The 24,455-nt window shown below is 37.6% G+C and overlaps 2 protein-coding genes and 1 long non-coding RNA gene across 5 annotated transcripts in view; 2 read left to right on the top strand and 1 right to left on the bottom strand.

Moving 5' to 3' along the window:
- Window positions 1-24,455, bottom strand: part of LOC118318233 — a 31,864-nt gene that overhangs the window by 6,785 nt on the left and 624 nt on the right. The window lies entirely within an intron of this gene.
- Window positions 1,601-3,819, top strand: LOC118318230 (GTP cyclohydrolase 1-like). The gene is made up of 6 exons (XM_035647695.2): window positions 1,601-2,002; window positions 2,203-2,312; window positions 2,551-2,606; window positions 2,691-2,722; window positions 3,065-3,149; window positions 3,425-3,819. Exons 1-6 carry the CDS (start codon window positions 1,735-1,737, stop codon window positions 3,552-3,554), a joined length of 681 nt encoding a protein of 226 aa, XP_035503588.1. The 5' UTR covers window positions 1,601-1,734; the 3' UTR covers window positions 3,555-3,819.
- LOC118318227 (phosphatidylinositol 3-kinase regulatory subunit gamma-like) lies at window positions 5,677-24,258 on the top strand. 3 transcript variants are annotated; one of them, XM_035647689.2, is made up of 12 exons: window positions 5,677-6,275; window positions 8,639-9,399; window positions 10,817-10,957; window positions 11,559-11,664; window positions 12,948-13,046; window positions 14,115-14,295; window positions 14,710-14,835; window positions 15,022-15,164; window positions 15,680-15,856; window positions 16,312-16,383; window positions 16,586-16,747; window positions 17,169-24,258. In XM_035647689.2, exons 2-12 carry the CDS (start codon window positions 9,129-9,131, stop codon window positions 17,356-17,358), a joined length of 1,668 nt encoding a protein of 555 aa, XP_035503582.1. In that variant the 5' UTR covers window positions 5,677-6,275; window positions 8,639-9,128; the 3' UTR covers window positions 17,359-24,258. The 3 variants fall into 3 exon arrangements, with proteins under 3 accessions (XP_035503582.1, XP_035503583.1, XP_035503581.1); XM_035647690.2 differs by having other exon boundaries at window positions 5,677-6,279; window positions 14,713-14,835; XM_035647688.2 differs by having other exon boundaries at window positions 5,677-6,279.

The raw sequence follows: 24,455 nt of genomic DNA, 5'->3' as shown, positions 1-24,455 counted from the left end.
CCATTAGCCTGGGAGTCAGGCGAATTCTGGGAGCTCATTTAATTCGCTCTGCCAGACTCGGTGTGGATCCCCTCCATTGGGAAGTGATTTCCCTCAGGCAGAAAACTTGTCCGTCCAATCACAACCGGATACCTGATAATGGGCGGGGTTTATACTGTGACGCGGAGAGAAGTTACTTTTGTAAACAACCATGGCTGCCGCTAATGAACGTGCATTTGACTTAAAGTACCCCATATTTTCATATTTATTACACAAAAATGACAACACTCGTTCACAGACATCACTGACATCTCCTCTCTGCTCTAGTCTGTTGAAATTTTTGCGTCGCTCAACAGACGTCACATGATTCGTTGCTCTATGGTTCTAGGTCTATCCAATTGCATCCGGAGGCAATCTGGTCTGCCTCTGTTGGTAACGCCTCTTGGATATCGAAAATTAACCAAGAGGTCCCATACTTATACGCATTTGAGTATTAGTCTGGCTATGCCAGGCTAGATAGCCATCGTGTGGATGATGAAATCAGTAAATTACTGTATTTTAAGGGGAAGAGAATCAATAGTCCAAATAGATTTCTGATTGTTTTGAACTGAAGGTTTCACTGAAAAGTGTGACGTTGTACATAATGCAAACTGCTTACACTTTTGATCAATCTGTCTAGTTGAACACATAGACATTTCAAGTAAGAATATAACTGCCAAGACAACTACTCTTTTCTTCTGCATTTATCTAAACTAGGAAACTAGTCCGACAGAAACATCCATCCGTCTTTTTACAGTTGCTTATCCAAGGTTGAAGCACTCGTGTTCAAACCAATGGCCTTTATAATATGAGGTAATAAGGTCAAAAAAATAGAGTTGCAAGCACTATGTTGACAATACATGTACATCACAAATTTTCAATGACTGAAAAATCCTTCTTGGAAATAGTTTCCCAAGAAAATGTGTCTGACTCTGAAATTGCTTTGTTATGGAATTTTTCTTTAGAAGCAAAGAATGAATTACCCCGCCAATAATGGATTGCTGAGAAGGATTTCACTTAATGATTGGAATTAGGATAAATCCAACAATGGTACATTGACTTAAATAAATTGTTACCAAGATATGTACTGGACATTTTACAGTTGAAAAAAACAAACAATCTTACCAGTAGGCAAACTATGGAATGAACCTAAATTTTTGTGGGTCTGAACCTCAGCAGGTACAAAGACAGTTTGGACCTGAGGAATTAGTAAAACAGCGTACATAAAAACCTGAGAAAGCAGACCTGGGAATGTCGAGGGCTGTATATTAAACTTCTGAGTCTCATTTAACTTAATTTCACTGCCCAATCCAGGCTATGTTAACATCTTAAGGCTTGCATGTGAGTGGTGAACAATCTAGACACAGACAATTCACCAGTAACCTCACGTCAGAGCATGGGACTTCCAGGCATTTAAAGTCACCACAGAATCAGTAAAAGGTTGCTCCGTGACATTTAATGCAAGACACTTTGAAATTGATTTGTGTGGTTATTTGATACCTTGTCTGTGTGAAAAGTTTAAGCCAATTCACAAGTTGATATGGAAATTTTCTGCATGGGTGTCTTGAGGCTCCTTTGATGCTGTTGCCTCAGTAAGCGAATTAGGCTTTAAAAACCAAGGCAACATCCTTTCTGACACTCAGCTGACAGTGAACCATTGAGCCTGTTTCATTGAACACTGCAGTGTCTTGCATTAACCTAGAACTACGAGCTAGAATGGAGTATAACCATGCTGCAGAGATGAATGGAGTAGTGTCAGATTACCTGAACATGTGCATTGAGTCCAAGCATAATGATTTGTGCAAAGAGAAAGACACCAAAGAGGCCGCAGATTCAAAAAAGCTGTCTCTGATTGAGAAATCTTATGGCACCATACTGAGTGAGCTTGGAGAGGACGTGGACCGAGAGGGACTCAGACGTACACCACTGCGTGCAGCCAAAGCCATGCAGTTCCTCACCAAAGGCTACAAGGAAACCACCAAAGGTGAGGAAGGATTTTGTTCTTTAGGTTATTGATTAAAAATACGAGTTGTGCTAGTTTTAAATCTTGGAAAATGAGTTGAACCTTTTTACTAACAAATTTTAATAAGGGTTTGGGTATAAGGACATGTTGACATGACTATTATCCTAGTCTTTGCTCCAATATACTATATAATGTATTGCTGTTTTTAAATCTCCACACAGATATCTTAAATGATGCAATCTTTGATGAAAACCATGATGAGATGGTGATTGTCAAGGATATCGAGCTGTATTCTCTCTGTGAACATCACCTGGTTCCCTTCTTTGGAAAGGTAATTTAGGTTGAATCCCACTTTTGCATCAGTGCCACTACTGATATTTGATAGAAATGTCCTGGCAAATTTATTTACAAGTATTTCTAATACAGATGCATTAAATGTGGTTATTAGACAAATTTGGCCAAAATATTACACTTTGCAATGAGAGAATACATTTTAAGTGATATCAGTTAAATAAACTACTATATCATCTGTATTTTTATCAATAACAAAAATTGTTTTAATGTTTCAGGCTCACATAGCATACCTCCCAAACAAGAAAGTGGTGGGTCTTAGCAAACTTGCAAGGTAGGTGACACGCACGCACGTACGCACGCACGCACGCACGCAGTAATGTGTAATGTAATTTCTTATCTTTCTATTTTCTTTCAGAATTGTTGAGATCTACAGCAGGAGACTTCAAGGTAACAATTGATTTTAAAAGGTTGCTACTATTGTTTTCATTGGTGACTAGTCTAAAGAATTACTTTGAGCTCAATCATAGTTTAGTCCATAATGTGTCAAAAAATCAATAAATATCGTTTTCAACACGTCCAAAGCGATGTCCTCCAATGTCATGTTTCGTCCAGTCAGTCATTCAGTCTAGTAGAAAAGCTGTAAATCCTTTATTTAAATAATTAGTTCATTAAGAAAATATTACTAGATATTTTTCTTACTGTCGCCTATTCCACTAATCAAGTAATTGTTGCAGCCGTACTGTCTTTGCATGCATTTAATCTTACTTTTATATGTGACTTTCTCAACAGTTCAGGAGCGTCTTACCAAACAAATTGCTTCAGCCATCTCCGAAGCGCTGGAGCCTGCTGGCGTGGCAGTGGTGATTGAGGCTGTGTGAGTATTTAGCTCTTTTATCATCTATTTGAAACTTGGCAATGTCTTATTACATTAATCTTGTCTAGATAAACAAGTTTTATGTGGCTATTTTATAGCAATAGGCACACTGGCAAGCTAGATTATGGAAGAGGGTGATACAAGGATAATAGTTGTGAGATCACTTAGATTTAGGTATAATTCCAAGGTAAGATATTAAGTGGATTCTGTAAAAATCACCAACTTGACTTTTGGTGTTTTATGACAACCTTAACAACCTCTTTTGTGCATTTCAGTCACATGTGCATGGTGATGAGAGGTGTGCAGAAGATGAATGCCAGTACTATCACGAGTGTCATGCTCGGAGGATTTCACGATGATCCAAGGATCAGAAAGGAGTTTATTGCTCTAACATTGAAGAAGTGAAGGGTACGACAGCCAGCAGTTCAACAGAGGGAATTCTTTTTTACAAGCAACTGTTGAATAATGAACCTCTGACATAGTTTTTTTTAAGTGTTTTTGTAAACATTTATCCTGTTTTAAATTACAAGGAATGTCTTTGAAAAAATACACCGGAACTTCTAGTGGTAAATTAATAATTGTTGGTAAAGTTTAATTAATGTATTGTCAACATAGTGCTTATAATTTCACATGCAAATGTACACTGAAAATAAACACTGCTGTAAAAGTATTTTCTTCCTTGCTTATTTTTCTATATTTCAAAATGACATTGCCTATGCCGACTCTACAGTTTCAACATGCATTGATGTCTAATTTTGACAAAATAAATCAATAACACATGTAAATGAGATATTGTTTATTATTACACTGATATAGCTACCCCACACTTTATAGTGTATATGAGGGCATTGCACAGACACAAAGATTATATATAATAGTTTTCATTCTAAAAATGTAAGCAAGCTGCTCCTTATGGCAGAGTCTACGAGATCTTTCCACAAAATATCAACAAATGATTCACTTCTGTTCTCCTGAAATGAGTCTTTGGATCTGTATGCAAGTCCATATGTGGAACAATGGATTCTTTTGTCTTCAAGTTCTCCTGCATCCAATCGTGTTATTTAAGTCAAGAAAAGTAACCATTACAGGATTTCGTTCTGGATTGTAGGGCTTGTATACTTGGCATTCTGCCTTCCCTTCATTTTTTTCTGTACCACTGGGTCGTGCTTTGTCATCAAGTCTGACATTTCTAAAATGTTTCCCGTTCTCTGCCTCCTCTGTCTCACAGTGACCTCATTGGGTATTATTTTGTGTTGCAGTTAAAAGACACACTGCAGCCATTGTTTTAATGTCTTTTGGATTCTCTTGGGTCTTTTTCTTGTATGCGTCATTAATTGCATCAAATATGGAAGAATTGCCGTACTGCCTGCTTGTGCTCAACCAATGCTTACATGGATTTGACATGAGCCTCTGACTTTTCATGTACTTTAAACCCCAGATTCTTTGTTTACAGGCAGGAAACCCTTCCCATCAGTTGAACACATGAAATGTATTTACATAGACAACAATATAACCTCTAATAACCTCTGATTTTTACGTCATTAATACTGACGTGAGCACTATGTTAGGAGCATTTACTCAACAGCTGGTGGAGACAAGCATTGAGATAGTGTAAACAAATCATCTGCACATAAAATGAGTAATTATGAGATTACCCATGACACAATCTGTTGTAAATGTAGAAATAAATGTCAAGTACTAACTGTCTAACAGGATTTACTTATGGATTTTTCATTTTTGCTGATTCATGTGACTGAACAAGAAATGCAGTAAGTAAATCTGTGTATGTTAAGAATTGTATGAATGATAATATTATTGTAAGATAAAGGACTTAATAAAAATATGCAAATCAGGATAAAATAGCATGCCTACAAGAAAATGTGAATGGCTTGTTTGTTACAATAACATTTTTTTTTAAGCATTTTTAATGCATAGACCTAGTTCACTACAGCCAAAGTTGTCCTTATAAGACTGCTTTAAATAGTATATAAGTTAAATTTAACCACAATGACAAAAAATTGACAAATTGCGTTTTTCTAAAGTTTCTCCAGGGAGCGAAAATTACAATAAATCTCAACATGTATCTGTATTCCATAAAAAATTTGAAATCCAAACATGATGAATCTGTCTTCTCCTACGTCTGTTTATAACTGTACTGGTTGGGATATCACGGAGGGTGGTGGGGGGCTGTTTCTGCTGTTTTGTCTGCATTTTTTTAACCAGTTACTTCCACACCACTTCTTTCATTATGCTGGTCTGTGAAGTGGAACGCAACACTGGCGGAGTTGAGAGGTCAGGGGCTCCCGCTGCCTGGATACATACAGTCTAATATTAGAACATTTCCTTGATTTGTTAGTAGCATCTCTGCTGACTCCTGAGCACATGGCAACAGGCCGGCCAATAGGATTTCAGGAGATCACTAAGCCCCCCGCTCTGTATAGCAACAGTGGCATCCTTCCATTATTTATTTATATGAGGGTTTTTTTCTCACCGACTCATTCTCAAGCTCTTGTCCCCCCAGTGTGAATCCACACTGCGCTCTCAAACAGTGCAAAACAGTCATAGTGTGAAGAGTAGTGCTTTAACTTGAACATTGCTTTTCCTTTAAGGTCTACGCTTACATTTGAGTTTTACAGATTTTTCATGTTGGTTTTTATAGATTAATCATGATGGATTTTTCATGTTTATATATATTTTTTATAGGTTTTTATAAAACAGCTGACAGATCACTGGAATGTTTCTATTTGCAAGAGCAGGTAAAAGTTAAAAAAAAAAAAAAAAAAAGAGTGGACGATGTCTTAGAAAAGGCATGATTTTCATCAAGATATGAGGTGCATCTGTGAAGACGCGGGGAAACACCAAGAGGAATGGCATCGTGGGAAAATCTGCCACTCAGAGGAGATGGACAACAACCAAGTGGAGGGGATCTTTAAAAGATGGAGGACATGGGAGGAGATGCTGCTCGGGATAGGAGGAGTGGGGGGGGGGCATAGGATGGCGTGAGTACCGAGGCCGGTGGTTGGTTTGATCTGAGCCACGTGTGCGTCCAGCCACATCTCCTCGCCGCTTCATGGATGTTGAAATGTAGGCTTCCCCTGCCTCCCAGTCCCTTCTGTCTTGGCCCAGGTAGGTACGTATTGTCCTGTGCTGAGTTTTCTGATGATGTTACTTTCTTTTCAGGCTGTCTGGATTTTATCTACGACAGAAATTACTGTTTTGAAAGTTCCGTGCATTTTCAGTTGTCATATCTCTTCGTCATTACAAGCTTAAGCACAGGATGATCGAAAGCTTGAAGGTGGCGGTGAAATATGGCGTCGGTCAACCGTCCTGTTTTTGGGATGGAACACTTATCAATAAGAAAATACGACATCAGCGAAATGAACACCGTCATTATTATCTCCTAGATATTGGATTGACAACTTCAATTGTCTGACACTAAAACGTTTATTTACATCAGATTGCGGCTGTGAAAGGCAACATACGAAAATAGATTTTTATGTCTCCGACTTTTCTACTGGATCCTCCAATACAATAATACAGAATGTACCAAGCAAGTGTCACTTACCAAAATTAGTATTAACTAGGTTTTAATTTTTTTTTTTTAATTGTTTGGGACAGCAGGTTCTTCTGACATAAAAATACAAATAACAACATATATTGATACAGAATTAATTAACTTAGGAACTCAGCTGTTTGTCATCCCAGATGGATGTTTTTCGTAAGGCCACAAGTATTAAAACATAATATTTTGCTTATGCACTGTAATGAAGATCGCGGGAATTTGTTTGAGATCATGAACTGGACAAGATGTACAGTACCATGAACATTGGGATCTGACGACTTCATGATAACGTACCATTGGAGGTATTGCCGCTATTTCCAGTGCAGACTTTTCGATTTATAATATTGCGTCACTCAAAAAATTTGGATACGACCATATGCCGCATTATTGGAACAGACCGCATTGTGTTTAATAACCACCCATCACAAATACAGATTAAGTGAAATGTAACTGTCAATTAATCTGTAACATTTTCAGTTTTTTATTACAATGATACCTTAAAATCAATGCTGAAAAAGATTATTTGTCCAGATTCAAGAAAATTAGGTTAAGGTAAATAAGATAACAGATTTTTTTCCTCAACTGCACTTGAGTTACAGCAATTAAGGTTTCTCTATTTTCTGTTTAAACATGATCAATTCTGACAGAATGACATGAATTATGTTAACAAAACCCCCCACAGATCTTTGTTAAAAATAATTTAAATAAAAATTTTCTAAATGGCTATAGGAGGATAATAAACCGCTGACTAATACCAGATGCTTGGGAGAGTTAAAGGATTTATCTGCAGTCCCCCTGAATTCTGGGTTTCGTGATATAACACTGTACAGTAATTATGTAAAAAATATTTGACCCAGACTTCCCAAAAAGCATGGCATCCCATGAAATTACAAAGGTAATATCTCGTATGCTCTTTTACTTTCCAGGTTGACAATATAAATTTTTTGGGGAAGGACATCCTCAAGGAGTCATTTTCATTGTATAGAAAGAAATAATTTTACAAGCGCAGGTCATGACTGTATCATTGTCATTGATCCTTGGACAAATAAGATACAAAGTGCTGAAGCAACATTATTTTCATAGTTATCAATTATCTGCTTAAATCCATTTGCAGTTGTTCTTGTAAAGACTGTTGTGCAATCAGCTGATGTTTCATTACCAGATTAACCTCTTGCTTGTTTCATATTTTGACCTGAATGCAACTTTTTCTGATGGATGACTTCTAGTTTCATTATTTTTCTCACCAGTTATATAAAAAAAGGCACATGATAGTGACAATATCCTAATTTTCTCTCAGAAAAATATTGAGCATTTTAAAAATTAAAATATGTCAGTATGTTGAGTCATTAAAAATATTTTAGAAGGCATTTCTCAGGATTTGCTGATAGTTTATAGAGTTGAATATTGATAATGAAAATAATCAGAAGATGAAATAATTGATTGCTAAATAAATTCAATTATCGAGTTATCAGCTGCAGTCCTAAAATCAATAATACTAAACAAATTGTAAAAAATATTTACAGAATTAGTTCATTTTGCACGTGATTTTTTTCTAATTAATTGCATAGTTGTGTATTAATACCGTAGTAGTGTAATTCAATGCAATAAACAAAATTAGTTTCAGCCTGTTTTGCAGGAAGCCCCAAAAAAGCTTAAATTGACAATGCCAAAGGTGATTTCCATCCTTATTTCACACACACACATTGGGCACAGATTTAAACAGGAAATAAAAAGGGTTTTACAGCTTCTGAAAATATTATGATACTTTACATCAGTAGGGGTGATGGGACTTGTTAAAAAATACAGCTTATGGCCCATACCCAAAGCAAATCTTAAAGACCTTGTAACTTGCACAGCATTAATTCAATAAAGGCCCACATTCTTCTGAGCTGATTATCATTCTCTGTTTGTGACTTTTCTGTTTTAGGTCTTCTGACACTGAGGTGATGCACGAGACCTTGATGAAGAAATGATGTTCCAGTCTGTCACTTTCCAGTGGGTTTACAGCCCAATAACTAGTACCCGGGTGTCCATGAACCAGGCACTCAACTGTTCAATAACCAATGGTGATCGTTTCAAGGTGTGAATCCCTTTTAGCAAATGGCGGTGAAGCAGAGCAGTGCTTGAATACAGAAAACTCCCCGAGTATAAAAAGAAAAAAAAACAACAACAAAGGATCTGCTGGCAATGTCATCACTCTTCTGTGTGATGTGGTTAAACCACTGATTCAGGCTGAGGAATACGCTCCACCACAGCACAGGGCAGCCATGAAGTGTGCACCGTCACCATCTCTATCCCCCGCCATGAATGTAACTGTTAGCTGATAGTATGTGATCAACAGCACTGTGGCATCTTGCATCCTGCTGCTTCACCACTGAAATAAATCCTAGCTGGACTATTCCCTCTGTGTTGTGAAAATGGCCGAAGAGGATTTCCAGCTCAGACTTGTCGACAGCAAAGACTGCACAGTGGACAACGGACTCCAATCAGCTGATTTCCCAATACCTTCGCTAGCATCCCTCCATCTCAGGGACAAGGCTGTGGTTATCAAGAAGAGCGCCATCCATATGGCAGATAATCCCGAGCCCCAATCTGTATTCCCTGTGGTGTCATCATCCTGCAACCAATCCCAACAGCAACCATACATATCCATGGCTACTAGGCCTGAGCCTTCACCAGCAGATCAAGGTAATATTAAAGGTTCTCTACCAAGTATTTTAAACATCATTAAAAGCATTCTACCGCAGCCTCTTTCAGTTTGTTTCTCACTTCAGTCTGTCTCTATTTCTTTCCCCTGATCTAGTCCTTTATGGTGCTAGCAGTGTGTTTTGGTTGCTCTTGATAAGGTTGGATGCAATGGGTAGAAAAAAAACCCGTTGTTGTAGACTTCTGAATGAATTCTGCTGGTAACATCATCAATAAAGATTAATGAGCATGCTCTTAAGGCAGCCATGAAATCACTTCCATATCACGCTGCTTTTGTTTATTGGATCATGAGCAGATCCTTTCTTAGTTGACACTATCTTTTTTCCATAACTGTGGAAGAAGTTAATCTTGCTCTCATCTCCATAAAACTTTGTTCCAGAAGGTTTGCAGCTCATCCCTATATTGTACAAATTCCAAAGCCTTCCAATTCTTACTGCTGTGGTTTGCATATTTTGGCGTGGCATCAATATTTCTGCTCTCGAGGGCTCCTTCGAATGGTGGATTGTAAATCCTTCACCTCTGTCCCCTGGAGTAGGTTGGTGACTGCTGAAGTATTTCTTAGTTAAGTTAAAAAAAAGAAAAAAAGAAGATATATTCAGAAGTTTGAATCAGTTTACTTTTTGGTTTAATCGTATATAAAATCAGCAAATATGAAGCAATAAAAAATGCTTTTCTCAGGTTTATATACCAGGCAAGATTTCACATTTCTGACATTATTTGTAGGCCCTGGGTTAATGAGTTTCCGCCCCTTTCTAATTTTACAACAGCTAGCACATGATTCCTCCAACATACAACTCCGTCTGCAGCAGCGAGTTAATGCATTTCCAAGCATGCCATCACAAGTGCTGAAGGGATGATTTACATGAACTACACGTGCGCCAAGCTGCATACTAGTAAATGCAAACCATTCACACATAAATGCAATGCTCTCAAGAAATGCCTGACAGACAGGTTCTCGCCTTTCCCAGCTTTCCTAATACCACATTTACACACACATGGACAATAAACGCAAACAGAAACACTAGCATATCATCTCCAGTCCTTCAGGCCAGCATGGCATCTTTCTGTAGACAGCTGTTGTTTGTTAGGCGAGGCGAGGCAAGGCGAGGTCGGGTACCAAGCAGCATCGAGTCTGGCTGACTGTGCCGGAGTGTTGAGGAGTGCCAGCTCCGGTATTTTAGGCAGTCAGACAGTGTCACCTGTCAGCAGACTAGTCTGGACAGAGTCTCTCGACATGGTGCAAGACTGAGCAACACAACGGTATCTGCCTCTCGAGGCCTTGTCAGTGGTCCAGCAGTGTGTGCTGAACAGACAGACACAAAGTGCAGATAGCCACATGCAGACTGGCCTGAACTGACATCAGGGGTAACACTGGGACGTTGTGCGGGGGATTTTTCAGAGCTCTTGGAGCCAGAGTCGGGTCAAAACGACAGCGAAGCTCAGTCTCACGCCCTGACGGCGTCTCTGCAGGACCTTTCTTCTCTTGTTGATCATGATGATGTGTATCCTGTTCTGAGAAACAACATTACCAAGGAAGGAGGTATGCTCCACCATCTCTTTGCTCTGGTTAGTTTAAAACTGTAACAGATCTTATGTAACATATTTAATCACACTTGTTCCAAAATAAGGGGAAATAAAGAACAAAGGCCCTTATGTAATGATTGTTCACACATAGCACTGTACCTTATTTTAGCCTCCTCCTTATTTCTAGCTCATTACTGCCTCTCCTGTTTTGTGGTTTTGCCTTTTTCTAAAATCGTAACTTTAACCCAGGAAAATATCTGCTTGGGGGACTATTACCCAGTGTTTTTATTCCATCCAGTTAATGTATGTTGATCTACAAAATGATGTTGTTACATAATGTGTGAAAAGGGGATTTAAGGATGTAGGATATGATTGACTATCTAGCTCCGTTGAAGTGATTTTTTTATACTTAAAAGGTAGATGGAAGAAAAGGGCAAATTACTTTAACAATGTAGATTGTGCAGAAAAGTCGTTCACTTACATTAATTAAACTACCAAAAGAATACTTGTAAACTTACATTTTGATTAAAAACATGAGTCTTCTGCAGATTTAATCTCTGTTTTTTTAACCCGTTTTGCCTTTTGACCTCAATAGTTTTATTTTACTTTGTGCCCAGAACTTCAACCCAATAACAACATAACCAAAGCGATGGCAGGGTGTGATTCCAGTGCTGATGACAACCAGCTGTCCAATGCAGAGTGGTACTGGGGCAACATCTCAAGGTATTGAATGTTTCATATGGTTTGTTGATGATTTGATGTACTGGTTATTTAATTTTCCCTCTAAACTGTCTCAAACTGATATCATATAAATGGCAATGGAGGTTGCATTGGCAATAGTGGCATGGGCCTCAAATTCTTAGAATATGAGTTTGAGGCTTTTGTACCCAATTACTTCTGCGAAGGATTGTTTAGGTTTGTCTGTTTGTTTGCTCTTTTGTTTGTTAGCAGGATTACTCAAAAATGACAGATTTGCATACAAATCTTATCCAAGATAGGTCTCTGCCATGGTAAAAGGTTATTACATTTTGGGAGGGATCCAGATGCATACCATTTAAAAAAATATGTAGGTCAGATGGAGATGGGAATAGAATGAAACAGCATTTAGGGGGGGGGATTCCTCAGCCTTGGCGGAGGTCTGTACTCAGAGTGCTCTTTTTGGTCAGCTCCCGCTGCCCGTCACATATGCACATCTGATCCCTGTGGCCATGGTGCAGAGAGTGAACCAGTCGAAAGTCGGGTTGTACTTCGGTGGAGACAATGTTCGTTGCCACAATGTTGTTTGCAAGTAAAGGCGGTAACGCGTGGAAATCTGTCGGAACATTTAGTGAAAGTGAAAGTAAAAGTACACTCTACTTCTGCTGGTCCCAGTCAGAGACAAGCCCAAAGCCCCATTCACAGCTGCAGCTAGTGGGAGGATGACTGAGGAGAGGGTGAATGATAGCCACCTCGCTGTGACCCGCTTCATAGTGAAAGGCCAACAACCCTTTAAAACAGTAGAGTCTGAAGGCTTTTGGTAACAATCTGTCTGTAAATATTGAGTTGTTACTTTTTTCTTGTGATGGGTTTTATATTAGTCCCCTCTTTCAACACAAAACATTATGTACTTTAAATTCATTATTTGTTCAAAATAGTGTTCAAGAATTTAGAGAAACACAACATTTGTCGATAGTGCTTTGAATCAGAAATGATAGTACAAATTTAACACTGCTCATAATATCGCCAAAGAAGAGCTACCATTTACAAAATTTAGGTCCCAAACCACCCTCATGAAAAAGCACCTTTATTCCTGGTTACAGTCAGTTACATAATGTATTAAGAAATTACCAATGTATATGGGAACTGTGAAGAAAAGGTATAAAAGTGTATTATTGCGGTTATATATATTTTTGGGTGCTAAATGATGTGCTGGTGCACCTAAATTAAAAAGTTAGGGGCACCAGTGCAACCAATATAAAAAGTTAGTCTGGAACCCTGAACTGTTTAAAACTTTGTGTATTATCTAGAGAGGAAGTAAATGAGATGATGAGAGACACTCCTGATGGCACATTCCTGGTCCGAGATGCTTCCAGTGGCGTTACAGGGGACTATACTCTCACACTAAGGTAAATACTTTTGAGTCTTAATGCTGATGAAAAAATAACATTTCTATCATGATTATGTGACAAGTGTACAAACTGTAATGTGTCTGTCTCATGAAAAGGTTAGCCAATTGTTACATTTTATTAAGTAGAACTAGTTAAGGATAGCACAAGGTTCTTCATATGTAAATAAGTGTTTTTAGCCTTTGAGCTGCTATATCGAATACATAGAGTTAACGGTCAGTTATTATTTCCTGGTATCAAAGTTTAAATTTAGTTTGGCTGGTTCTAAAGTGCAACTTTATACATTTCCTGATTTGTCTAATTTTAGCTGAATGAGGACAGACGGGTCCTGAGGTTTCAGATATAAAGCTTTGTCGATTAGAATCTGGCACAGACTTCAGCAGAAGGGAACATAACACTGTCTGCACAGTCAAGTTTTTCCAGTCATCTGTCTCATGTCTTACTCAAGGAAAAGACATTCCAAATTGAATTGATGCTGTCTATACCGTTTTATTACTCCTAACACATGGCTCTTTAATTTTCATGCATAACAGTGACCCAAAGCTCTTATTAGTCTACAAGTCTAAACTGTATTCTTCCGATTTGCAAGTGCAAATACATTGTATTTTAGTTAAAAACTCATCCTTACTAAACAGTTCTGTTGATGAACTGATGTTTTCAATATACAGAGCCAGGGCTGCGCCGAAACAGTGATAAAAAAATGGCGTCATCGCTTGCCATACCTTCAGGGTTAAAAAAACAACAACACTGTGGATACAGTGAAATCGTCACACACATTTGCTGATTCTTCATGGCAGAAATGGCAGATGCAAAACGACAGCCAATTGTGAGGCCTACTTGAGTTGTAACCGATTACTTAGACTTTCAGCCATTAATATATATACACACATTTATCTACACATTCACAGATCTATACATGCATTTGCAGATTTGTTTACAGACACATCTGATCTCACACACACACAAACACACACACAAATAATATTGCTACAATATTAGCCCCATATCTGCCTAAACCAAGCACGCTACTTTAAGACATGAGGGAAATGTGCTCTTTTACTTTAACAGGAAAGATGATTCCAACAGACTGATAAAGATTTTCCATCATGAGGGCAAATATGGCTTCTCTGAGCCACTGCCCTTCCTCTCTGTGGTGCACCTGATCCAGTATTTCCAGAAAAAATCCCTAGCCCAGTACAACTCCAAACTGGACACCCGGCTACTCTACCCCATATCAAGATACCAGCAGGTGGGATAATGAGGCCACCATTTATGAATGTGTGCTGCCTCATCTTACAACAACAAAATATGTTTTACAATGGCGTCTTTTTTATAACAAAGAATCAGCCCCTTGCAGCTGGTTGCATCTGTCAAGTTGAAGGATATATGGTCACAATCCTCACTTCTTCCCCTAAGTTATCACAGTTTTGCTCTAAATTAGCCTATAGGTGGTTTTGGCTATATCACACCAGCAACAGGGATAATGGACATGAGTTAATTTCTGGTTGATTTCAATGATGCTTTTAATCGTGTTAAATTTAAGCAAATGTGGAAATTAAAAATAAACCTTACTGCCCCGAACCTTCTTGAATGTTAGTTTATATCAGACTAGATCTTTAAAATGGATTTGGTCCTAAATCTCTTTAATTTGTTGTCTGTTCAGCAGCAGGTTGTGATGGAAGTTAACATTGATGCAGTTGGAGAACAGCTGAGGATATTTCAGGATCGATACAAAGAGAAAAGCAAAGAGTATGACCGTCTGTTTGAGGAGTTTAACCAAACCTCCCAGGTACAACAACAGCCTAATCATTGATACCTATTTCAGTATTCAAGTAAATCTGTGGTGTTATTGGGTAAACACAATATCTTTTAAGTTAGATTTGTCTTCTGGACGCTTTGTGACAACAGAGCTTTGACAGTAAAGGCTTTGCAAACTTAAATATAAAATTAAACAATTGTTTCTTTGCCTTACCAGGACTTGCAGGGCAAACAGACAGCCATCGAGGCTTTCAGTGAAATCATTCGGATCTTTGAAGAGGAGTGTGAAACTCAAGAACGCTACAGCAAGGAATACATCAACATGTTCCTCACATTAAACAGCAGCACTGAGACAGACAAGTATGCCTTCAAATACCAACCATATTTATCCTAATTCAAGAAAACATTTTAAGAAAGAGAAAAAAAATGATTTCCACCTTGCAGTTTACATCCATGTCTGTCCAGAATCATTGTACTGCATGTAGTGAAGACTTTGAAGGAATTTCACAAAAATGTATGTTGGCATAATTGGCGCATATATGCTGGTGTTATGGCCAAAAACGTGTTTTCTGAGGTTACAGTGAGCTTGACCTTCAACCATCCAAATCAGTCAGTTGATCCTTGAGGCCAGGTGATATTTATGTCAGATGTAATGAAATTTCCATTGGGCGTTCCGAACATATCACATTCACAAGACAGGGGGTAACTGTGACCTAATTTAGTATCTTTATCCTTGAGTCCGAGTGAAGATGTGGACCAATTTAAAAAAAAAAAAAAAAAGCCTTACTAAGAAATACTGTTCAAGCCCATTCAGCATGTTCACAGCAAATTAACAGACTGAGAATTGTTACTTAAATGTTTCCCCCTGCTCCAAGGATACAGAGCAACTCTGAAGAGTTGCAGTCAAAGGTGGAGGAGATTCACAACAGCAAGAAGAAGTTGGAGGAAGAGCTGAGAAAGAAGGCGATGGCTCACATGGAGGTGGACAGGAAAATGCACAGTCTGAAGCCCGACCTCATGCAGCTCAGGAAGATCAGGGATCAATATCTGCTGTAAGTCTAAAACTGTATAATCTGATGTCTGTACATGAGATGAAACAAATCTGAGATAAAATGTTCAGTTCCTAACATACCATGACTTAATCAACTGTTCTAATCCACGTTGTTGATCTCAAGTATTTTCAGTACTGGGGTCTATTGTGAGTCTAACGAGAAGACTTTTTCTAGCTTAATCTCATCCACTTCAACAATAAATCGGAATTAGCAGATGTGGTCTATTAATCTTTTGTCAGGTTGTGATTGAAAAGGACATACTCAGTCTCAAGTCTTTACACAGAAAAAATGATGTTAATAAACCAAAGCAAGGCCGGACAGAGCTTCTATCTTGATAGTAAGCCTTCTGTATCACATCTGTACTTTTTCAAAATAATTTCAACTGACATGGCAACTCATGCTCTGCTAACATCCAAATATTGCAGTCTACTAAGTGTTTTGTTCATGTTTTTCAGCTGGCTCACCCAGCACGGCACCAGGCGGAGCCAGATTAATGACTGGTTGGGTATCAGCGATGAAGAAGAAGAGTGAGTATCATTGTTTATGCAGGTCAACTGAAGTCACTGCTTTGCCACTACAACAAAGCGGTGCAGAATGTACAGGAATCTCTTGATACTTGTGTTTTAGCGTACACATTTGCCTTCCTTTTTTGGGGGGGGGGGGGGGGGGGGGGGGGGGGGAACGACTTTCCAACTAATTTAACGGTCCTACCCTCCCGTCTTCCTTAAGCCTGTACACCATGGCGGACGACACACATCACGATGAAAGGAGCTGGTACGTTGGTGGTATGAGACGTAAGGAGGCAGAGGAGCTGCTGAGGGGGAGGAGGGACGGGACCTTCCTCATCAGAGACAGCCAGACTCAGAGAGGCTCCTTTGCATGCTCTGTTGTGTGAGTACCTTCATATTTCAATATTATTTACTGACACTAGATGTTGCACTACTGCACAAGCAAGACAGTGGGGAAAAAGGTTCCTGGATCAGCCTGGCTGTCTGAATATGTGCAAAATGTAATGGGTTCTTCCTTGGACCATGTACCATCCTTCCACCAAGTTTTGTTGAAATCTATTGAGTAGTTTTTGCACAATTCTGTTGACAAAACATCCAACCAATCAACTAAGCAATCAACAAACGACAGGGGTGCAAACATAACCTCCTTGGTGGAGGTAAAAATAGGGCTGTGCACTGCAGCAGCAAAGCTGCCAGTGTCAACAGAGATAGCTGCTGTTGAATTAGCAGTCACGCACAGGTGAAGTAAGCTAGTGGCCCAGGCATTAATTGTAGCACAAAGTGACAGGTTTCCTCTCACGCAGTGTGGACGGAGACGTGAAGCACTGTGTGATCAACAGAACGTCCACGGGGTACGGCTTCGCTGAGCCCTACCACCTGCACTCATCGCTGAGAGAGCTTGTCCTCCACTACCGGCACACATCCCTGATCCAACACAACCAGCAGCTGAATGTAACCCTGGCCTGGCCCGCTCTCAGCCATCAGCCCAGCTGAGACACACCAGCACGCCACCCGGATGGCGCTTTCCCAAAGCTACACAGTACAGTATTAGCGCTGAGGACGCACCAATATTGACACTGTTACCAGCACATGCGTTACTTTACCGGTTAGTGTTGTCACCATACCAATATTTTCACAGTTTTCTCAGTGCTTGGATTTGAATATGTAATAATTCTACATTGGTATGATATGCACATGCAACATGCACTGAAATACTTTGCTTAGACACATTCGAGCCATCTTTTCAACAGTAGTTTTAAGGTTGATTAGGTCTTGGTGATTGTCATCTTTGTTGGTTACATATAGTTGTTGAATATTTAGCTTCTACCATCAGTTTGTCAAGTAATTCAGGTGAACCAGGATGTAGTTTGAGAGCTGGGGATTATTTGAAACAGCCAAACTGCAGCCGTGTTCTAATATTTTTTCCTTAACGTTATAACAGTGGCAATAAAAAGTACTTGGTCATAAAATGTGATCTGACATCATCCTACCATTTTCCTCCCACACAATACAATGATGTGTGTTATTAGTTAAAATTAATATTTTTTGTCCATTATTGTTAATTCGGCTCAAAAGCTGTTCAGAGCTCGATTTTTGAGCCATAATTCAATTTAGACCTCATTTCCTTTTTTTTCCTGCAATCCTGGGTTATTATTCATCTATATTTAAATTAAACCATCCGAACTTTTGACACAGGCATGATCATTTCATAATGAGTTTCATTACAAAAGTAAAGTAATGAGCTGCAAGTGCTGCAGTGACAGCAAGCTGGGGTTATCACAATTCTGTCATCCTGTACTATGATACAAAATCATAGACTGTTTCATCATGGTTTCAATCTCACTTTCAAAATTGTTACAAACCCTCGTAAATGAAGATAATTCGGGTCGACTTCACTTTTTCTTGCCACTGTATTCCTCGTGTTAAAAATCACATTTACTCACTATTTGCATATGAAGCCTGTAAAATACAGCAGGGATTAAGCATTTAGCTTTTACAGAAGACAATGCTGAATTATATCTTTTGCAGCAGAACTGAAATTGACTAATCACAAAAACACTAGTACTGTTTTAGCAAGTGTCTCAAAACTTTGCTAGTATTAATCTTGCAACACTTTTGTCAGTGTAGAGCTTTGTGAAAATAATATCAGGTTAATCCTAGCATCCAACTTTCAGAATACTAATACAAAACTAAAAAGCACAATCAGAAAAATTATTATTTTTGTTGCTATTTTTTTAATATATTTTTAAAAGATAGTATATTTCTTTGGTGGAGAGATATACGAACCCTAAATGTGTCAGCACAACCTTTTGAAAAAAAAAATCCTGAGAGGCAAGCACAACAAATCTTAAAATAGTTGATAAGCTAACCATTGAATTTAGGGTGTCATGGTCTCAAAAATTTGGCCACTCTTGCCTTATTCTGCACCTCAAATGTTTTTTATCCAACAACCCACATAATACTTCGATTTAAATGATATATACATATAAATCAGTGCAACTATGTAAAGACTGAGCAGGCATACACCACTTAATCCAAAACAAGACAACCAGACTACACAACTGTAGATTTGAGAGAGAATTCACTGACAAAAGATTTCACATATTGATTGCTGGTTGAAAGCTTTACTTTTTGTCATTAGGCATATACAAATTATATTATTGCTGGTACTGACACAATTTTTTCTTTCTTTTTTTAAATGGTGGTTTCCACGGACACTTCAGTAATCAATGGTAATTAAACTCTTGATAATTTTTAATTGTTGATATTACAATAAGAAAATAAAAACACATTTTTCTGTATTATTGGTTTGTAGAAAAGTGACAAAGTGCAGTTTACATACTTCCAAGTTTCTTAGTTGTATAAGAAGTATAAATAATATTCAGATAAGTCCCGCTGTTTTAAACCCGATTTCTGTAAAGTTTTTTTTAAGAGATTTGTTGAGATTGAGATTTGATTGAGTCAGTGGTCTGACAGCTTTGAAAAGTGGTCTGGAGTCTGATGTGAAGTGATAGTATGCTGTACAATTATCGTAGGGAATTATTGAAAAGTGCCTTTAAGTGCTTCTGTTCTAGCCATCGTAATTGTAGACAACAGTCCAAACCGGACACAGTCTGTGTCCAGGATACAAAGCTACAATAGCTTGAGTGAAAAAGGACAATAGACCTTATTCCCCAGTAGGTTGGCACATTGAATTTACATCATACTTAGTATCTGAAGCTGTAAACATAGCATAGTGATCGGTGAGTGAACAACATAAATTTGAAAAAAAATCATTTGAAGTATTGCAAGGTGAGGTGGAGAGGTAGAAAAATTGGTGTATTGATAAAAGTCTGCAAATAATTTATGACATACACCAATACCTGGCTACAGACCTATAAACCAGGTGTTTGAATTCATTTATGTGACATCTTCAATATAATGAGAAAAAAAGGCTTGTTTTTAGTGGCTTTGAACCTCGGATATTCATTCAAATTTAGCAATGATCCAAAGTGTACAGCTGAAAACTTGAAAACGAAAGACTCAGAGGCTATACACGTTATCAGATATTTGCAGTAATGTTAGCTACTAGTGAACACGGTATGGTTCTATCTATGGTGGACCAAATAGAGCAGTACCATCACATGAGATAAAAATCAAGATATTTAAAGCCATGTTGGTACACAGAAGCAGAACATAATTTTTCTTTCTTCATAAGTGTGAAGTTTATTCAAAACTGTGATAGAAAAAGTATGTCTAGTTAGTATAATAAATATCAATTGAAATGTAAACTGTTTACCCTTCAAGACTATCCAGGTCCCTCCAGTCCTTGTTAGACAACTGTGACTTGATCTTCTTTGATTGTGCACTTTGTGAGCGGAGATGAAGTGGTGCTTGTGGGTTGCAATGAATTATTAAAACTATTTTTATATAGGGGACAGTGCAGTAGTCACTTAATATAGCATTGCCACTTTCGGTTGGTAATTTAAATCAAGCAAACAAGAGTAGTTTTTTACATTTTGTTGTTGGTTTGATCAGAATATTTTCATTTTTCTGTATCATATTTTTGTCCTATTTAATGGGTCACTTAAATTGCACTTATCTTATCTAGTCAAATACATGCTTAACGCTCTTTGCGTATGAACACTTGAAGCTATCATACTTTTATTGCCATGAAGAGAGTTAGAAAAATGTGTCTTATTTTTACTTTGTGGCAGTGAAAAGGTGTAAATGTTTGATTCTGCATGCCATCATTATGTAAAAGATAAGTACCTAAATATAATAATATCTATACATATGCAGTATTAAATAATACTTACATTATGCTTGGATACTGGTCTGATACTGGTTCTGGTACCAAGTTCACCACCAGCTAAAAAATATGTCTGGTTAACTTTGATGGGTGAGCCGACTACTGTGCAATTTTGCCTCCATGATTGGTGTTTCATTGTTCTAATTTTCTTTAAATGTTCTTCCCTGTAATCAAAAGTCAGTCATAGAGTTTAGTCCGTACTGTGACCTCTTCATTTTAAAAGAAAATGGAAAAGCTTTCCAATTGGTTGTCGTCTGCTATATGCTTGTGACCCCCATAAGTCTGTGATGTAGTGTTGCTCAGCAATAAAATGTCAAATTCTGCCAATGTGTGACACAACCACTAGATGGCAGTCCAAGCAGGTCTTTTAAACCCTGTGTGTAGTTACTCTTCAAAGCTAGAATCTAAGTTTGAAATTTTGGACTGTTTCCTCTGTTTTGTAAGACCCTGTATGAATGGACAAAAAGGTTAAAGAGTCCAGTGTGTAGAATTTAAGACATGCTGTCAATTAAGCAACGAATGAATTTGACATTACCTGCTGTCACCACAATGTTGCGCTTTCTTCTTTTTATCCTGAATTTCCTGTTTACTAAAATGCTAAATTCTAATCATTATCACAAAAGATGTGAAGGGTACATGCCTGGCATGTAAAATCTAAATGGAGGCATCTATCTCTGATCATTGAAGATGTCTTTTATTTTTATTTTTGCACAATTAATACATTAGCTGAGTGTTAGATTAAGTACATCAATGGAAACCTAGGTGTTTATTTAATATTGTGAATTGAAAAAGAAAAAAAAACTACATATAATGTACACCCAGTTAACTTTGTAGCAGGAATACAGAAAAAATGTACAGCCTATTTGTGCACTAACGGATTACACCACTGCTTTGTGGAGTTTAGATTTAAAGCATAGCATTTGCACAAAAGTATCTTCTATGAGGTGGAGATACTGGCTTCATGTACATCCACCCTCTGACTGAAGTAGGTGGACATGTGGTGGTGCTAAAGGTGGGCAGGCTACTGGTGAGATTGATAAGTCACTGACAAAGCACTGATACATGTGTTCAAGTCTTTGTTTCTCTGTGGCATCTGTAATAAGCCGTCCTCTAAATAGTTCTGTAAAGTCATGACATCTTCGTATATTTTAATTTTTTGTGCACAATCAGTTTTTTCTCTGTTGTTGTAAATTTTCGTAACATGTGTAATATCCCTGTGCAAACAAAATTGAACAAACAAGATACCGAACACACTTCAAAATCATGACTGTTTAATAGAAAAATAGTTGGTGTCATAAAAATGTGTGTCATGATGTACTTTCAGCTTTAAGTGTTCCGAGAAAAGGGTTGTGTGCTGTCAAGACATCTCCATCATTTGGTTTGGTATGTAGTTTGAGAAATCTTATTTGTAAGAATTCATGTCAAGAAGTTCTTGTCTAAAATAATTTTTCATAACTTTTCAATCACGTGTTTAAAAAAAAACAGACTGAAGTCTTACTAAGACAATTATTTATTTAGATGTATACCTAAGAACTAGCTATTTAGGTAAAACTTTAAATTAAAATTCCTTTCCAAAGAGACTGAAATCACTTGTCTTATTGAAATTTTGGGCTGGATACCATGGATTTGCGGCATGGGGAACTAAATCAGCTTGACTGTTGTATCGATGTTATCAGGCTGTTTGTCTTATGAAAAATTAGACTCAGTCAGATGACTTTAGGAAGGACCTTCCAACTAGTTGTCTTGGTTTGATGAGATAACCTTGTGAGATGCAGGAGTGTCGGAAGTGGAGATGTATTAAATAAGAAGGTAACCTTGTTTGGTTTAATGGAAAGGTGATGGTTTGTTGTGGTAATAATCCTCAGTTTAATGCCTAGAAGAGTGATGTATTTTCACATAGTTCCCACTCTCTGGGAGTTATGTTCAAATTGGATTATTTTACATGAAACAATTTGTGTGAATATTGAGCAACAATGCAGAAAGTAGTATGCCATGTAGATAGAGAAGCATTGGGTGAAGTAGAGAAAGCTGAAAGGTTGTATGGGTTTGTAACATACTTGCCTAGCAAAGATACTGTTAGATTAATTACAGAAAATGCTTGAACTGAATGTTCAAACCCATTTGTATTGATTGCAATTTTAATCGCATTCATTTTACAGCCTTTTTGCAGATTGGTCAAGATTACTGCTCCGTGTGGTGAAGATTGTTATACAGAAAGGGTTATGTAGGTACAGGTAGATCGGTTTATTTATGACGGAGTTTATGTTACTGTAAGTGTAAGAATGGTTGTCTATTGTGGGTGTGGTTTACTTATGATTGGGGTCAAAGTGCTCCCATTTTGGCCATTTGCAGGTTCATGGGGAGTCTACTTGAAATGGGCTAGACTGCAGTAGCTACAGTCACAATGAAATTGGTTCTGCTATACCAACTTGAAATCAACTAGCCTGTAGGCAGGCATGTTAAATATTACTACTTGGTGACGTAGATGCTTTACAGGGAAAAGAAAATGCAAATGAGGCATTTCAGGCAGTGTTTTCTTGTGGGCAAGAAGGACCCCCTTTGCTGCAAAACTCTTTGTAACTTAACAGACATTTTACATGCACAAAAAAAGGTAAATGACACGCGTCAGATAAGGCAAAAACAGAAAAGCTTAACATGTGCACTTAAAGAGGAAGATTGGTTAGTCATTGATAGTTACAATCACACAAAGCTCAGCTGCCATTAAATGGCTGGCATATACCCATTTACTTTCTTCAATGCCAATACATGGTGGAATATAGCCGTAATATTTGTCTAAAACAAACCAATACATTTTGTTTGTTTCCCATTTCACCTTTAGTTGGACGAGACAGTAGTAATCAACTTCTTAAATGTTTGAAATCCAGGGACTTGATTTATTTAGAAAAGGTTTTGATTTTGAGTTGTGCATTGGATCAAATACCTCTACTTTTCTCTGCATTGCATTCAACGTAGTACCTGTAAAAATGTTGTTTCTGTAACTACAATGTGACGGTATGGATTTGTCTTTCTGATTTAATGCATTTAGTTTCCCTTTCCAATTCTTAATAGCCTGTTGCTGTGAGAACACACTGTTACTGTAATGTTTCTTTACTGTAATGATTATGCAACAACATTCAATTTTTGGTGTTTAATCAGGCATTGAAATAACTTTTCCTTTAGGAGTCACGTATGAAGAAAAGAATTGGTTTAAAATTTATTTTTTTTGCTGTTGTAAAACCTGAGTTTACCTACTTCAGAACATTATTGTTCATGTATGCACTTTCAGATCCCCAAATAAATTTGAGATCATGGTTTCAAGAGAGTATTATTTAATTAACACAATGTGTACATTGTACTGAAGACAATTCACATTAGGGCAGCAACTAACTATTGTTGTCATCATAGAATAATCTGCAGATTAATGAACAAAATGTCTAATCTATAAAATGTCCAGGAATTGTGAAGTATGCTCACTATAGTTTCCCAGAGGCTTTAACATCTTAAAATGTCTTGTTAAATGCATCGTCCCAAAGATATTTAATTTATTATCATATGTGGCAATAAAAAAGCAGCAAATCCTCATGTTTGAGAGCCTGGAAGCAGCAAATGTTTGGCATTTTTGTTTGAAAATGGCTAAAACAAGTAGTCAATTATTAAACTAATTGTACATTAATTTTCCTTCAATCGACACTTATTTACTGAATGCAGCAATAATACAAAACTAAGGTTAACACCATGTTTAACACTAAAGATGCCCTAGACATTACCATGTATCCAAACCCAAAAAATGAGTTAAAAG

The sequence above is a fragment of the Scophthalmus maximus genome, chromosome 13, assembly GCF_022379125.1.
Source record: "Scophthalmus maximus strain ysfricsl-2021 chromosome 13, ASM2237912v1, whole genome shotgun sequence".
Lineage (NCBI taxonomy): Eukaryota > Metazoa > Chordata > Actinopteri > Pleuronectiformes > Scophthalmidae > Scophthalmus > Scophthalmus maximus.
This window is presented reverse-complemented; position numbering and strand designations above follow the sequence as displayed.

Excerpts from the sequence above, each read along its gene's own strand:
- LOC118318230 (XM_035647695.2), top strand. The coding sequence starts at position 1,735 with ATGGAGTATAACCATGCTGCAGAGATGAATGGAGTAGTGTCAGATTAC. Across the intron at positions 2,723-3,064 it reads CTACAGCAGGAGACTTCAAG|TTCAGGAGCGTCTTACCAAA; the intron begins GTAACAATTGAT and ends CTTTCTCAACAG. Across the intron at positions 3,150-3,424 it reads GCAGTGGTGATTGAGGCTGT|TCACATGTGCATGGTGATGA; the intron begins GTGAGTATTTAG and ends TGTGCATTTCAG.
- LOC118318227 (XM_035647689.2), top strand. The coding sequence starts at position 9,129 with ATGGCCGAAGAGGATTTCCAGCTCAGACTTGTCGACAGCAAAGACTGC. Across the intron at positions 13,047-14,114 it reads GACTATACTCTCACACTAAG|GAAAGATGATTCCAACAGAC; the intron begins GTAAATACTTTT and ends TTACTTTAACAG. Across the intron at positions 14,836-15,021 it reads AGTTTAACCAAACCTCCCAG|GACTTGCAGGGCAAACAGAC; the intron begins GTACAACAACAG and ends TTGCCTTACCAG.